The 13,782-nt window shown below is 41.9% G+C and overlaps 1 protein-coding gene across 1 annotated transcript in view; it reads right to left on the bottom strand.

Annotated features, from left to right (window-relative positions):
• Positions 1 to 13,782, bottom strand: part of kcnh7 (potassium channel, voltage gated eag related subfamily H, member 7) — a 60,902-nt gene that overhangs the window by 33,739 nt on the left and 13,381 nt on the right. Inside the window, exon 3 of the mRNA XM_041965917.1 lies at positions 314 to 469. Within this exon, the coding sequence (XP_041821851.1) occupies positions 314 to 469 (156 nt within the window). The remainder of the gene's footprint in view (positions 1 to 313; positions 470 to 13,782) is intronic.

Here is a 13,782-nt window from a genome sequence, read left to right as displayed (position 1 = left end):
ACGGGAGACCACTCCAGAGCCTGAGAGCAGCCACAGAAAAAGCTTGGTGACCTTTGGCTTTAAAGAAAGAGTGATGAACTGAGGGGAGTCGTTTTGAGGATGAACTAAGTGACCTCAGGTATTGAACTCACAGGTCAGGAACGTACTGCGGAGTCTCAATAGTAAGATGTTAAAACCAATTCTGCATTACACTGATAACCAATGCATATGAGCCAGCCCAGCAGCTGCATTTTGGACCATTTAGAGTTGAGAACTGATAAAGTCCTTCACAACACAACACACTGAAGTGTCCAAGAAAACAGTCTTTACTCACATTGGTCGGCTTTGGATGGCGAGGTGTGGTTCAGTCTCTCCAGTGAGTCACTGCTGCCTTCGTCCAGGATGTAATCGAAGTTCAGGATGAACATCATCACCACGCCCTCCTCGTTCTTCACCGGGATGATATGGGTGGCACACAAGAAGTCTGAACCTAACCAACAGGACATTAAATCAAGCTTAGAAATGGGTAATAAGCTTTCATATTTGGTGTTTGATGGACTTGGTGCAAGACCAACTCCAATCAGTGATAGAAGGCTGGAATTATGAACCCCATCAATCTAAAAGGCGAGCTTGCCTGATTTAAAATTCATAACGTGCAAAACAAACCGGTAAAAAGACTCAAAGTAACCCAACAGCTTTTCAGATACAGTACAGTCTGACCCTGGAGCTTTCCATTAACACTCTTTGACATTCAAACATCTTATTCCAGATAAAGCTGTGTGTGCGGAAACGCCTGGCAGAGAAATGAGAGGGAAAAGGTCAAGAGGTCCACTGAGAGGAAGGCCTCTGGAGCTGAATGATTTCATATATCCAGACGTGCCCCGAGTCCGTCCTGCTACTGGGTACTGCACAGTTAAGTACAGTCAAATATAGTGCAAACATCCATTCGCCTCCAGTTTACATTAGCGCCTTAATCCAATTACTTCCGCACTGTGTCACCCTGGATGACAAGACATGCAAACTCATCACTATGCAACACAAATAACAATGTGTATGCACAATGTATGCCTGGTATGCATTTCTTCAAGAATATACAGCAGCAGCAACAAATGTTTCTCACAATTCAGTCTCAGGGGAGAAAAAAATAATTGCTCTCAGTTCTAAAACCCCAATTAGAGTTTCCGATGGCTCCACAGTGGGAGGTAAATTTAATGCAACCCTGCTCAGTTGCTAATGCCTCATGTCTAAATGTTCCTAATTTATCAAACAGCAGACAAGAGGTTAACAAAGATGGCACGCTGTTTATACCAACTGTCTTGTCTTAGCTTCAAATTGAATATTATCATTCAGAAAGAGAAAAAGAAGGAGACAGTTGTTGAGATATTTTAGATTTGCCTGGCTTTGGCTTCATTGATAAGTTCAGGCTTATGCGGTGGTATCTCTGGGTGCCAGCGCTGGCTCGATGCGATGTAGAGAAGCTGTGCCCAGGATTACTGGTGTGTAGAAAATGAAATGTATATTAAGTCTTAAATAATGAACGGGGACAGCTCTGGAAGATGCTCTCCCTCACATTAAGCTCTAAGTCCTGCTGTCACCAGGAGGCTATTTATAGCAAACCCAGCAGGCACCCAGCCTACAGCATTTCTTTTCTGGGGGGACGCAGAGACACAGACACACTGCTGCACAAGCAACTCTGACTATGCACACGTGTGTGCGCGCTTGCAAATATGAGCACAAAATAACTGCAGAATACAGTCTCTCTCGTATTTTATCGTCAGGCTCTGAAACTCTATTGTGCCGCCCCGTTACAAACCAACTGCTTCACCAGACCGGGGTTTGATTTATGTATTGGGGAGCCCTGATTCCGCTGGGCTAAGCAGCAACCTGCCCCTAATAGTACATCAATGTCATCGTGAGTGGATGGAGCCATTAATTTCAGTCAGAGGGAGTTGGGGAGGGACGAGGGGTATCACGCCTCCCCTGCCGTTAGTGACAATATGCAAAAGAAGCTCCTACTCCAAGTGTAGGTGTCTCTTTGCTTTCATGGTTTCAAGGAACAGTCTGGATACACTGGAGTTAAAGAGAATACACACAGTGAGCATCAGTGGAAGCTTTAAGGGTCTCAACTTTTGGGACATTCAGATGATGCTTGTCTAATAATGACCAATAATGTGACTGAATTCTTGTATTTCACTACAAAAGCCCTGAACTAACAAAATCATGAAGCCGTCATGGAGACATGAGCATGTAAACGTGTCTGTTTTATCTCCTTAAACACACGGAGCAGCAACGACAGTGATGATCGTCCTATTTTGTGAAATCCTGACAATTCATTTCGTTTTCGAATTCAAATCAGAGCGATCAACTTGCGTCTCCATGGAAACAAGTGAGCGCTCTGGAGAAAAGCTAAAGTTCCTGTGCCAAATTGGATATTAGTTTCATTTGTCTCCGGCACAAAGCAACTTCAAGGTGTTTTGACAATGAAATGAGATCAGCTTTCTTCTGCTGAAGACATCTGTCAGTTTATGGAGAGCTCTGACAAAGTGAGAGAAATATCTCTCTCAAAACAGGCACATTTTCACATTTTTGGACTTTTTGTTGCAGTGTGTCCACCATCACACCCAGCCCCTGCAGCAACGCTAACAGACGCAGGAAAAAGCTAAATTCATGATGACTGAACGTCGTCCTGTGGCTGAATTCACAAGCACACACACATTTCTCAAACATGAGCAAATCAATCACAACAACTGCATCAATATATGCACAAAAATTCACACACACACACACACACACACACACACACACACACACACACACAACAGAGTGCTTAGTGTAACCTCTGCCTGCTTCAGGACGGGAGGTAACCCCAGCTTTGTAAAGCAACCTGTGTGTGTGCGTATAATCTAAAAATAAGCTGCTTGGAAACCATTGGCATTCATAATTCATTGGAGCTAAGTATTATGTTCTAGACAGTATAATGGACTTGTTTAGGTAATATAAGAATGAGAGGAGACTACATGGTTATGTGCGTTTGCGTGTGCGTGAAGAGAGACAAGTATGGGGCTAAATACCCATCTCTAAGAGAAATACATTACCTTAATTCAACTAATGAGGTTGTGATGGGTGTAAAGATACATTCATTGGACTTATTACAGCTGTGTGAGTATGTTTAGGTCTTGTGTAAGTGGATTTCACAATATGGGAATGACAAGTAATGTAAGTGTGTATGTGTGCGTGCATGCTGTAGGTGTGTGTTCTCTGCATTAACCTCCACTCTGACTTGCATGTCTGTCAATTTGCGCTTTAAATCTGCAACCAAATGTAAAAATGGCAACATCTACTTGTGCCGTTAGTGGCACGAGTCGCGGCGGTGCTCATCTCGTTTTTCCATTACTGTCAAAGATATACACACGTGTGTGATGAGGCACAACACAATGAAGCCATTTGAAGTAAAACAAATCTGTTAATACAATTTATTTTCCATTTCCCTCTCTTTCCCCTCCATTTCACATTATCACTTACTTCTTTTCACTCACTATCTGCCTCCACCACTCTTTCTCTAGCTTTTTTCTCTCCATGTCCTTGTCTGTCACTCTCTTCTTCCTTCAGTTATTAAATCCTCCCTTGTTTTCATTTGAATTCTCTTTCTGTTGCCATTTCTCTCACTATCCCTGGTTCTCCCTTCAGCCTCAATGTACCTGTGCTCCCTCTCTCTCCCTGTGTATTTCTCTCTCCCTGTGAACTGAGATAGCTGTCCAGGTTCTCTGCAGGAAGGCCACCTGACATGTTATAAGTGGACAGATCAAACAGATCCCCGGTGCTAATGCAGATGCAAATTTCTGCCTGTCTGCCTGCATATCCTGCCTCAGCAGAGGGTCAAAGACAAACACACATATGCACAAACACACACACACTCACGCAAACAGAAATAACATTTACATTTTTTAGTTGCACACTGTGCACACTGGCATGGACGCAGACAAGCATGCACACAAGCGCGCGCACACAAACACTAATGAAGCTCACAGATCTGGGTTCAGCAAACTACGAAGCACAGAAGGACAGACACACACACACATGCACGCACGCACGCACGCGCACACACGCTCACAACCCCAGCCTGCCGGCAGCGTTAATTAGCAGAATGTTCTCTGTCCAACTAAATCTAATAAGCAGGCGATGGAGCTGGTTTACACGGCGCAGTGTAATGAAAGAACGCAACTTTGAAAGGTACTAAAACAGGTTTAGTCAGAGTGTCTCTGACCTGAATATTCATCAATAACACAGCAAAACATAGTCAAGCATCCTAACGTGATACATCAGGTGTCACTGCTACTTCTTTAGAAATACATTGAGAGAAACAGCATGACTCAGCATTCTCCAAACCAAACTAAAATTGACAGTCATGGATGGACGGACTGAAACAGAAACAAAATCTTTTCTTTCCCCGTCTCTAATCCTCTGAGGATGATAGAGGGAAGAAAGTGCTGACTTGCGGTTTGCAAGGGAGGCAATCTTAAACTTTGGCAAGGTGAAGTGAGCTGATAAACACAGAGCTGTCAATCATCCACATAAAGATCATAAAATCCTTGAGACAAACCAGAAATCATATATACATATACATATATATAAAAAACTGCCTGATAAGCCCTCTGCGTTGCTAGCATATTGTTGCACTGGCCTGGCGTGTCAAAGTCAAACCTTAAGCCTGAGTGGAAACGTGGGTCTTATCGATTTAAACATTTTCCACTCGGCTTCATTTCCTCCCTGACGTGGTGCAGCCTACCTGGATTAATAGGGCTACCTGGTAATCTGTTGCTACACAGATGGCCCGGCAGGATGACAGCGCAGCGTGGAGCCAAATTCATACACAGAATACGCCAAATCACAGTATGCTGAGGGGCTCTTTAATGTTTGCACACCAAAGCTGCATTGTTTAGGGTCATCTCTTTTGAACACACCGCTCCTATGGCAGTGTGGGGATGCAGTTTTTAGTCTGATAAACCGAAAGATTAACAGGCAGGTCCACACAAAGCACACAAAGTCACCTCCACGCTCGTTTGTTTTGGACTGGATGCCTTTCCAATAAACTACTTGGATGACTGGTCCAACCAAAGAAATTAGTCATGGAATAAACACAATTATATGCGCAGACAGATGGATAAATGTGGCTACTCATCCAAAACGTACTGGAGAAAGGTCGATATTCTGCATAACAAACACGATGAAGGTGACTTTTTATGCATAAGAGATCTTTTGGCTTATTTGACCTTGAGGTATTTGGATTGGAAGCTGCGCCACTGCTGGACATGGGGACCACGTTCAGATGAGGACACTGATACACTACCGACCAACTGTTCCCACAGAGTTGTGCCTTCATTACACGGAGCTTTCAACACAACCCTTTCCCAACACACACACACATACAACTCTGAAATTACCTCCCTGCTCACCTCACTTCACTCACCCTTCGTCTCCTGCCACCTCCCCATTTCTTTCCTCAAGTTATATTAATTACACTCTATGAAAGTTACGTCAGCTCAGCCTCATTTTAAGCTTGAGGGCTCTCTACTTCTCTGTGGTCAAGGTGATGCACCCCTCTTGCTTCTTCAGTTAAGTAGTGATTAGTTTGCTTCAGTTTTTCCTCCATGTTTTGTGTAGATGAGGTAGACCACATAAACCACCATATAAATGAAGCTCCTCCACACCTTCTAATGCCTGTATTAACTATGTAAGTTTAGATTTCACTTGATTCTGGGCAATTTATGCTGACATGGGTTTTAAAATCTCATTTTTTTTAATCACACTTGACTCATTTTTCCTTCTTTAATATTTGTTTGCTTTTGTTTATTATCTGGAAGCAAGGTAACACATTTACTATTCCTTTTGTCACATGCTTTAATCACAAAATGATTTCTTAACATAATGCTTGAATATTTTATGGTTTGGTAAAATAGCAGCCAGCAGATGTGCAGGAAGTATCCAGATGTTTTATGCTTTATCATTTTGTGTCTGATAAGAGTTTTTCCATAAAAACAAAAATAATTTTACCAGTTAAAATTCTGAAAATTACATCTCCTCCATCTCCCTCCTTTAAAAATCTATGAATATGCAAATGAATGGAAAAAACAGACTCTGCACATCAGTCATTCTGCACAGAGAGGCTCAACCACCACAATGAAGAAGCAAGAGGCAAAACACGGGGAGAACTTCAAGCGAAAGCAGCAAAACCACAATATATAACTCTGTTACGACTTGAGTACTACTTGAGTAAAAGCAGTCGGTGATTTGAGGATGTCATCCCCCTTGTTAAGCTGCCAGCGCCCCTCTCAATCCTATAGTGGCAGAGTGAGTGCAGGGGGAGACGGGTTGTTTAGTTGAATATGTTTAGTCTAGTCTGCCTCACTGATACTTTATCTGACTGAGGTCTGTGCAGGTTAAATCTAAGACCCTGATCATGGCTCTGAGATATCAGCAGCCTGTGCCATGTACTGATGAATCCACGGAGCTGTCCGTGGTGCTGAAGTAGCAGATGGATTTGTAATTGTGCCTTTTCCTCTCAGTCCATCCTGTCTGTCAGTTTCCTCTTGGATCTATAATATTCTCTAAACTATACTATAAATACTCAAACTGAAAGGGGCGCTTCAACAATGAAAGATTAACCGGTTGATGAAAGAAAATTAATCAGCAACTAGTTTGATATTCAGTAACCGTTTTCTTTCATGTGAAACATTTGATGATTAGTCTGAAAAAGATTAATCAATAATGACAACAATCATTAGTTCCAATCCTGACTCTGAATAGCAAAAGCAAATATACTGATTATGCAAAATGGCTTTCAGGGTGTTATACTTTAAAGCCCCCAATGTCCTGAAAGATCATGTTTTCACTTTATGTGCACAAGATAATAACATGTGCAAAGAAGTCACTATCTTGTTCAACAAAATCTAAAACAATACCTTTTCAGAGCTTCAGATGGTTTCCTGCTTTGTTGCAGGAAACTGCATCCTTCTTATTAGCACATGGTGTCCTCACATAAATCCCAGCATACACAGATTCATACAGATGCAACCTGAGTAGGCCTGAACAGCAACGTAGTTCACAACACCTGTGTAGATATGCAGGGCCTTTAATCTATAATAATACATCACATTATCTAAGTGGAGCTTAGATTTGTATGTAAAATCAAAATAACTAGTGGCTACAGCTCTAGTACAAGTTCTACTGCATTATCTAATCACAGCAAAACCATATGTCTTTGAAATGTATTACAACTACATTTCTAACACACTGAGGAAACTTTAATGATTGAACAAACAGGATTTGCTGAGTGTGTGCTCACAGGTGGTTAAGTGAGATGAGGTCTGGTTTCAAGATGCTGGAAATTTCATTAGATTCTATTTCCACTATCAATAATTAAGACAAAGTGGCTCAGTATGAGCTTGTTCACGGCGGCAGGAGAGCGAAAATACAGCGCACACACGTTGATCAGCAAGTGCGATTGAAATGCTCACGGTCAAGTCCTTCCTCTCCTCTTTCACACACACACACACAAACACACACACACACACACACCAAACACACACACACATAACATCTGCTGACTGGTTGTGTCTGACAGTGATTGTGGTATGGTGGCATATGGGAATCTTGATAGCCCTCATTTGGAGAAACTGCTGCCAAGAGTACCTCAGTCAAAATCATTTTAAATTGCACCCTGTGCTTTTTTGCCCTTGCCTTCTAGAGTGAGTGTGTGTGTGTGTGTGTGTGTGTGTGTGTGTGTGTGTGTGCGCGAGTGAGTGACACTGATGCGAGCTGAGCCTCCAGCAGCAGGGCGCTGTTGGTTGGTGCTACTCTGCTTGAGGGGTAAAGGTGACACCTCCCTCCTTGTTTCCTTGCCTCACTCACTCTTTCTGTCAAAAGCTCAGCAGAGAGCGTCTTCATCTCGGCACGGCTAATTGTCATCAAATCAGCTTTTCCGGGCCGCTCTCTGACCCTGCGTCTGCATGTCAGCGTGTCTGAGTCAATCACCACTGCACTGTTATTGTCTCCTCTTTGACACCGCATCAGGAGGTGAGCAAAACAAGCGCTGCGCATGCTGCAGAATGTCTAACCAGCGACTCAATCTGCTGAATCTTGAAAATGAGGTCAAGTTCCAAATAAAATGCTTTAGGGGTAGAGAATATACAGTAATTCCCTTCACTCAACACAGCTGGGGCAAGATTATTATAGTGGAGACAATAAAAACATTAAATATGAGAATTGACCTTCCTTCAGAGGGTGGAAGGCTTATTTTTTTTTTGCCGTCCATTCTAGGGAAATGTGATCCCTTCCCCTTCTCTGCCTAGAACATTCAGTTGTACTAAGAGCTGTTTAACTCTGATGCCGGCTCTCTAATCCAGGAGGGAGAGCGCTACTTTATCCCCGGGGATACAGTATCATCAGTGGCGGCACGTTGGCCTGGTGGTTCCAGAGTCCTGTAACCCCAAAGGTCACATGTCAAATCACTTTTTGTCCACGTTTGTCCATCGATGGACAGTGAAAATGTCCACAAGCTACACACCAAGCGCCAATTGCTCCATCACTGTAGCTGTAGAAAGTAAAGCACTCGAGATAACATTAAGATCCTGGTGCTATGTCATGGCTGCTGAAAGGAAAACTAATTGTTTTACAGCAAATGACTGCAAATGTTTGTAATCTGATACACACTATACGCCCCAGCCCCCACCCCTCAAGCTCTAGAAGTTACGGCTCCCACGGCAGAGCAATTTACTCTTTTGCAATTTCAGAGCTCAGTATGTTATCTTCTCAATACCTCTGCAGTGCGTCGATCAATTACAGCAAGACACTTCAGGAGAAAAAACAGGAAGAAATAATGTGATCATTCTGATCTTACACGTGGACGTAGTTGGGGACTTGCTCTGGTGAAGCAGGCAGATGGCTGCTTCAGAAAGTTAAAACTAACCGTTTTAATTCACTAATTGCGGAACAAATCATTGTAATCTTTATTGGAAAGAGTGTTGGAACAAAAAGTAGAACGTGACGGACAGGAAATAAAACTTCACCACAGCTGGACGGCGCTCACTGCTCAAATGATGACTCAGCAGAAACCATAAAGAAATATGTGGTTTCAGGTCTGAGAGTGGACTTCAAAGAAGACATGAAATTCAAAGCGGACATGAAAACCAAACTCAAAGATCTGACGCAGAAAGTTAACTCTACCAAAAACTTCCTCCACACAAAACCACACCCACGAAACTTGATGGAGCTGAAGCACGAATCCATGAGGCTGAGACGACTAACATGGCTGCGAAAGAAGCACTGACTAAATCAATGAAAAAACAAACCCCGCGGGGTTTACGTTGTCTGGAGGTCTATGAATGCAATGTGGGATTGGCTCATTTAAACACCACTTACTAGTGATGACAAAAATAGTGTAAGTGGGAAGACTAATCTGGTTAAAAGGACCATGGTCCTGAAAGAATTGGCTCAAGTACTATTTTTATAAGAAACCCACCAGCCTCAAGGGGCTGGGCGGTGACAAAAGTGAAAGGCTTTGGTTTTAGAAATGCATTTTACAGATACCACAGATCAAGTCTGAGGAGTTTATTAGTGACACATCAGTGCAGGAAAGGGGACTAAACTGCAATCAGCTTGTCAATACACCTGAATAGTAGAAAAATAAATACTGCATGGAGGCTCAATGTGGGTATTGACAATGTCAAACAGAAGTGACTGATAATGGGGATGCGGACCCTGTAATACTGTGGGATAAACACTGGGAGAAAAAAGGCCCATCTAGCCAAGGAGAACTGTAGAAAAAAACATAAAAACACAGGATCAGTCAGTATTACAACAAATTAAGGAAACAAGGGAGAGACAGATGAGAGCCTCAGGGGAGATATAGGAAAAGGGCAAGACTTGCAAAGCAGACATTATGAACCAGGTCCAAAAGCAGCTGGAATCCTGGCCAGATGCCCGCGTAAACAGCCGGCCTCCAATACAACTCAGAAAATAAGAGACCCTCAAAACAACCAATTATTACATGAGCCAGATGAGACAGAAACAATATTTCAACAGTTCTATAAGAAACTCTATTCACAGCAACCATCAGCTGATAACAAAAACAACAAAAACTCACTCAGCCTGCCATCTATTGGTGAGATACAGAATGATACCGTTAGGTCACAATTTACAGTAAACAAAACGCTAGTAAATCTCCAGGCAGCGATGGGTTTCCAGCTTTAAGACAGAGCACAACACCTCTGCTTTTGTCCCATTTTAACTGGACTCTTAAAGAGGGCGGGGCTCCCCGATCATGGGCGGAAACATTTATTACCAATCTCACTTTTAAATGCTCAACAGCTATTCATCTCAAACATTTGCAAAAGATTTGATCAAATCTTTCAAGTCGATGATCCTATTTGTTGTCTATGGCGAGCAGGCGATCCGTGTGTATGATGGATGCTGCACAGCGAGTTGAAAGACCAGCCGCTGCATCTCAATTTGTATAATCACAAGTCGTCCTCAACTTTATGCAAATGAGTCGGTCGAACGCGACGTTGCAGGCTCGCGAATATCTCATAGTTAAACTAGGCAGAGCTGATTAAAACAAGATCGGACTATATTTAGACTTTATATATTCCAATATCTCCCAATTAATGTTTCCCAGAACAAATCCATACCATGGGATAAAATGATAAATGTATTCAGCTGGAACACTTAAACTCAAATCTTGGGGAATAATTTTATGCTGCTCAACTCAGACCCCCGGCCTGTTGGTGGAGATCTGACTATCCCATTCACACCTGGTATATAAATGGGATCTGTTTATGGATAGGTTATCTAGATAATTAACAATGCTATGTGGTCTTTGTCTTTACACCAGGTCTAATGCGTTCTGTCCAAAGCAAAACATGTGCAATATGGCTCCTGATACAGATCACTTTTTAATACCAGGGGTGAATGGGTTGATTGAAAAAAAATGGAGATGCAGGGTCACCAGATCCAGATCTTGGTGGGAGACAAATACTTGCTAACAACTTTGAGACATGTTATAGATCCAAAAGAAGTATTTATGGCAGAAATATGGAATGTTATATGAAAAAAATACAAATTAAAAAGAGGGGTTTGCACACTTAGGAGGTTTACATATGACTCCAAGTTTTAGCCAGGGGTGTGTGGTCCGATATCCAATGAATGGGCACAAAAAGGCATCACGGCAAGTACAAGTAAAGTTTCAGAAAATAGTGAATTCATGAGCTTCCACGATCTAAAGGCAAAATATGATCTCAAAAATAAAGATATTTTTAGAGCTTTGCAGTTAAGGGACTACTTTACAAAAGAGATAAGGCCGGATCCAGACCAAACTTGATGTGATTGAAGTGATTGTGGATGGATACAAACAGAAGGGGCCTCGGGTCATCTCTGCTTTCTGCTGAGCTTTGGAAGGAAAAACTCTCTACATAGAAGCAAAACAGGGAGCAGAGTTAAAGGTTCAAATAACAAAGGTACAATGCAAGTATGTCACTGGTAAGAAGGAAATTCTGCGGGAAGACTTTAACTCGCTTTTTCATAACACTCAAAATAAAAAACAGGCAACCGGCTGCATAACAACCCTGTCGGAGGCTGTGTGGGAGCACGGAGGCTGACCACTCGCATATTTTCTGGAATTGGAAAAAGGCTATATTGGGAAAACTTTATTGCAGTTGTTAAAAATATTTGGGGATATGAAATGTCCTGTGATGTATCATGGGATCACGGAGGATGCTGTGCTGAGAGAAGATCTCTGCTTAAGTTTTACTTGAAGCAAAGAAGAAAAGAAAACAGGAGCAGTGGCTGGAAATTCTTCGAGGTGCTATCCTGACGGAAAAGTTGACGTACCTTTTGAGAGTCAAAGAGAGAATACTTAAAAAGAAGTGGGGGAAAAAATGGAACATTCATAAAAGACAGGGCAACGACTGCAACCCCAATTCCAAAGAAGTTGGGACGTAAAACAAAGGAGAATTAAATCATTTTCAAATGTACTGTGTTTACAGACAACAGTGTTCCTGAGCCCATGTGGTAATCTCCTGTTCACAAAGTGGTGAACATCGCTCCATCCTCGCTGTGAGCGACTGAGCCTTTCCAGGATGCTCCTTTCACACCCAATCATGATACAATCACCTGTTACCAATCAACCTGTTTACCTGTGGAACGTTCCAAACAGGTGTTTTTGGAGCGTTCCATATCTTTCCCAGTCTTTTGTTGCTCCTGTCCCAACTTGTTGCTGCATCAAATTCAGATATTAACAAAATCAATGAAGCTGATGGGGTCAAACAATAAATATATAGTCTTTATACCGTTTTCAATTGAGTATATATCAAAAATTATTAGCACATGATCACATTCTGTTTTATGTTTTATATTGTAAATGAATGCCTAATTAAAATATTTATGTGTGTTATTTTCTATTTACGTGTGTATCTGACTGTATTATTTTTTGTATTGATGCAGGTGTGCTGCTCTACTTTTCGTCCTCCAACCTAATTCAAAACTTAAAAAAAAATGTAATATAATGGCTATTGCGTACAAGAACTGATGAATTCTACATCAGTCAGGGGTCAAAAAATCCATATCGCTGCATCTCTACTCTATTGTGCAATTGCCTTGACCAAACTGATAGGACCTGTGGGTGTGATACACAGTGATCCACTGCAGCGTTTCGAGGATGTGGAGGCAGCCAATATTGCCTGCACTAGAAAACTAGATAGACAAAATCAATGTGGAGGGAGTGCATGATGAGAAAAATCCAGGCATTAACTCTTCGCACAATGGCAGTGCATAATGACTTTGAACAGGACCCGATTGTGTTGGCGAGAGAGTCTATAATTCAGAGACATCCTTTATTTAGAAAATCGCATATGTGAGTTGGGCAATCCTGAAGGTCAATGCATCCTGCTGGTAACACACTTGCCATTGATCAGGTGACACCATATTCGAGTGCATTCAAAGTCAGGCAGAGCGGGATTTGATTTCCTTCTGAGATCAGTCATTCATGCAAAATTAGTTTAGGTTGAATTAGTTTTTAAAGAACTAATTTAGTGTATCCAAATACAAATATTTTAGGAACAGGCCTTAATCTGTGCTTTGGAAACAGAGGATGAGTCACGATGCTCATGTTTAATGTTAGTCATTGATTATGGAGATCTTATTAATATTCATGCCTTACTCTCAGTCTAAAAGTGGCTGGATTCAATATGTTATCTTGCTATTTTTTCCATGTTAGCTTTTTCTTGTGTCTCTGTATTCTATCTCAGAGCGGCGGTGTACGCTATGCACACATCACCACCAAATCATCTCATTTGTTTGCCAACCTCACACCGAGGAGTGCGAGTCTAAACAGAGAAACTGCACACGTACACTCGAGCTTTTGTTTCAACATTTAAATCAGAACAAATTGCTTGAAATTTGCTTTTACTAATGCCCTATTATGATATTTGCTTTTGTAATATTATTTTCACAGCTGGAAACAGGAAATAGAGGCTTACTCTCACAGTGCGTTGCCCCTGTTACCACAAATGTCTGATGTTGGAATTCCATTATTGCTGCAAAGTAAAACACAACTGCACTTTTTGTTGGCCTGCTACGTCAGGTTTGTGATGGTGAGTGAGGAGATAATCTAAGGTCACAGAGCAAGTCCTAAGCAATTCATGGAATACAACAAAGCGCTGCATGGCAGTATTAACAAGAATAATCTGTCTGAAGCTTTGGGCACCATGTGGTGTCACTGCAAAAGGTTATCTGGGAGATCATGGTGGGTGA

This window comes from Chelmon rostratus, chromosome 24, assembly GCF_017976325.1.
Source record: "Chelmon rostratus isolate fCheRos1 chromosome 24, fCheRos1.pri, whole genome shotgun sequence".
Lineage (NCBI taxonomy): Eukaryota > Metazoa > Chordata > Actinopteri > Chaetodontiformes > Chaetodontidae > Chelmon > Chelmon rostratus.
This window is presented reverse-complemented; position numbering and strand designations above follow the sequence as displayed.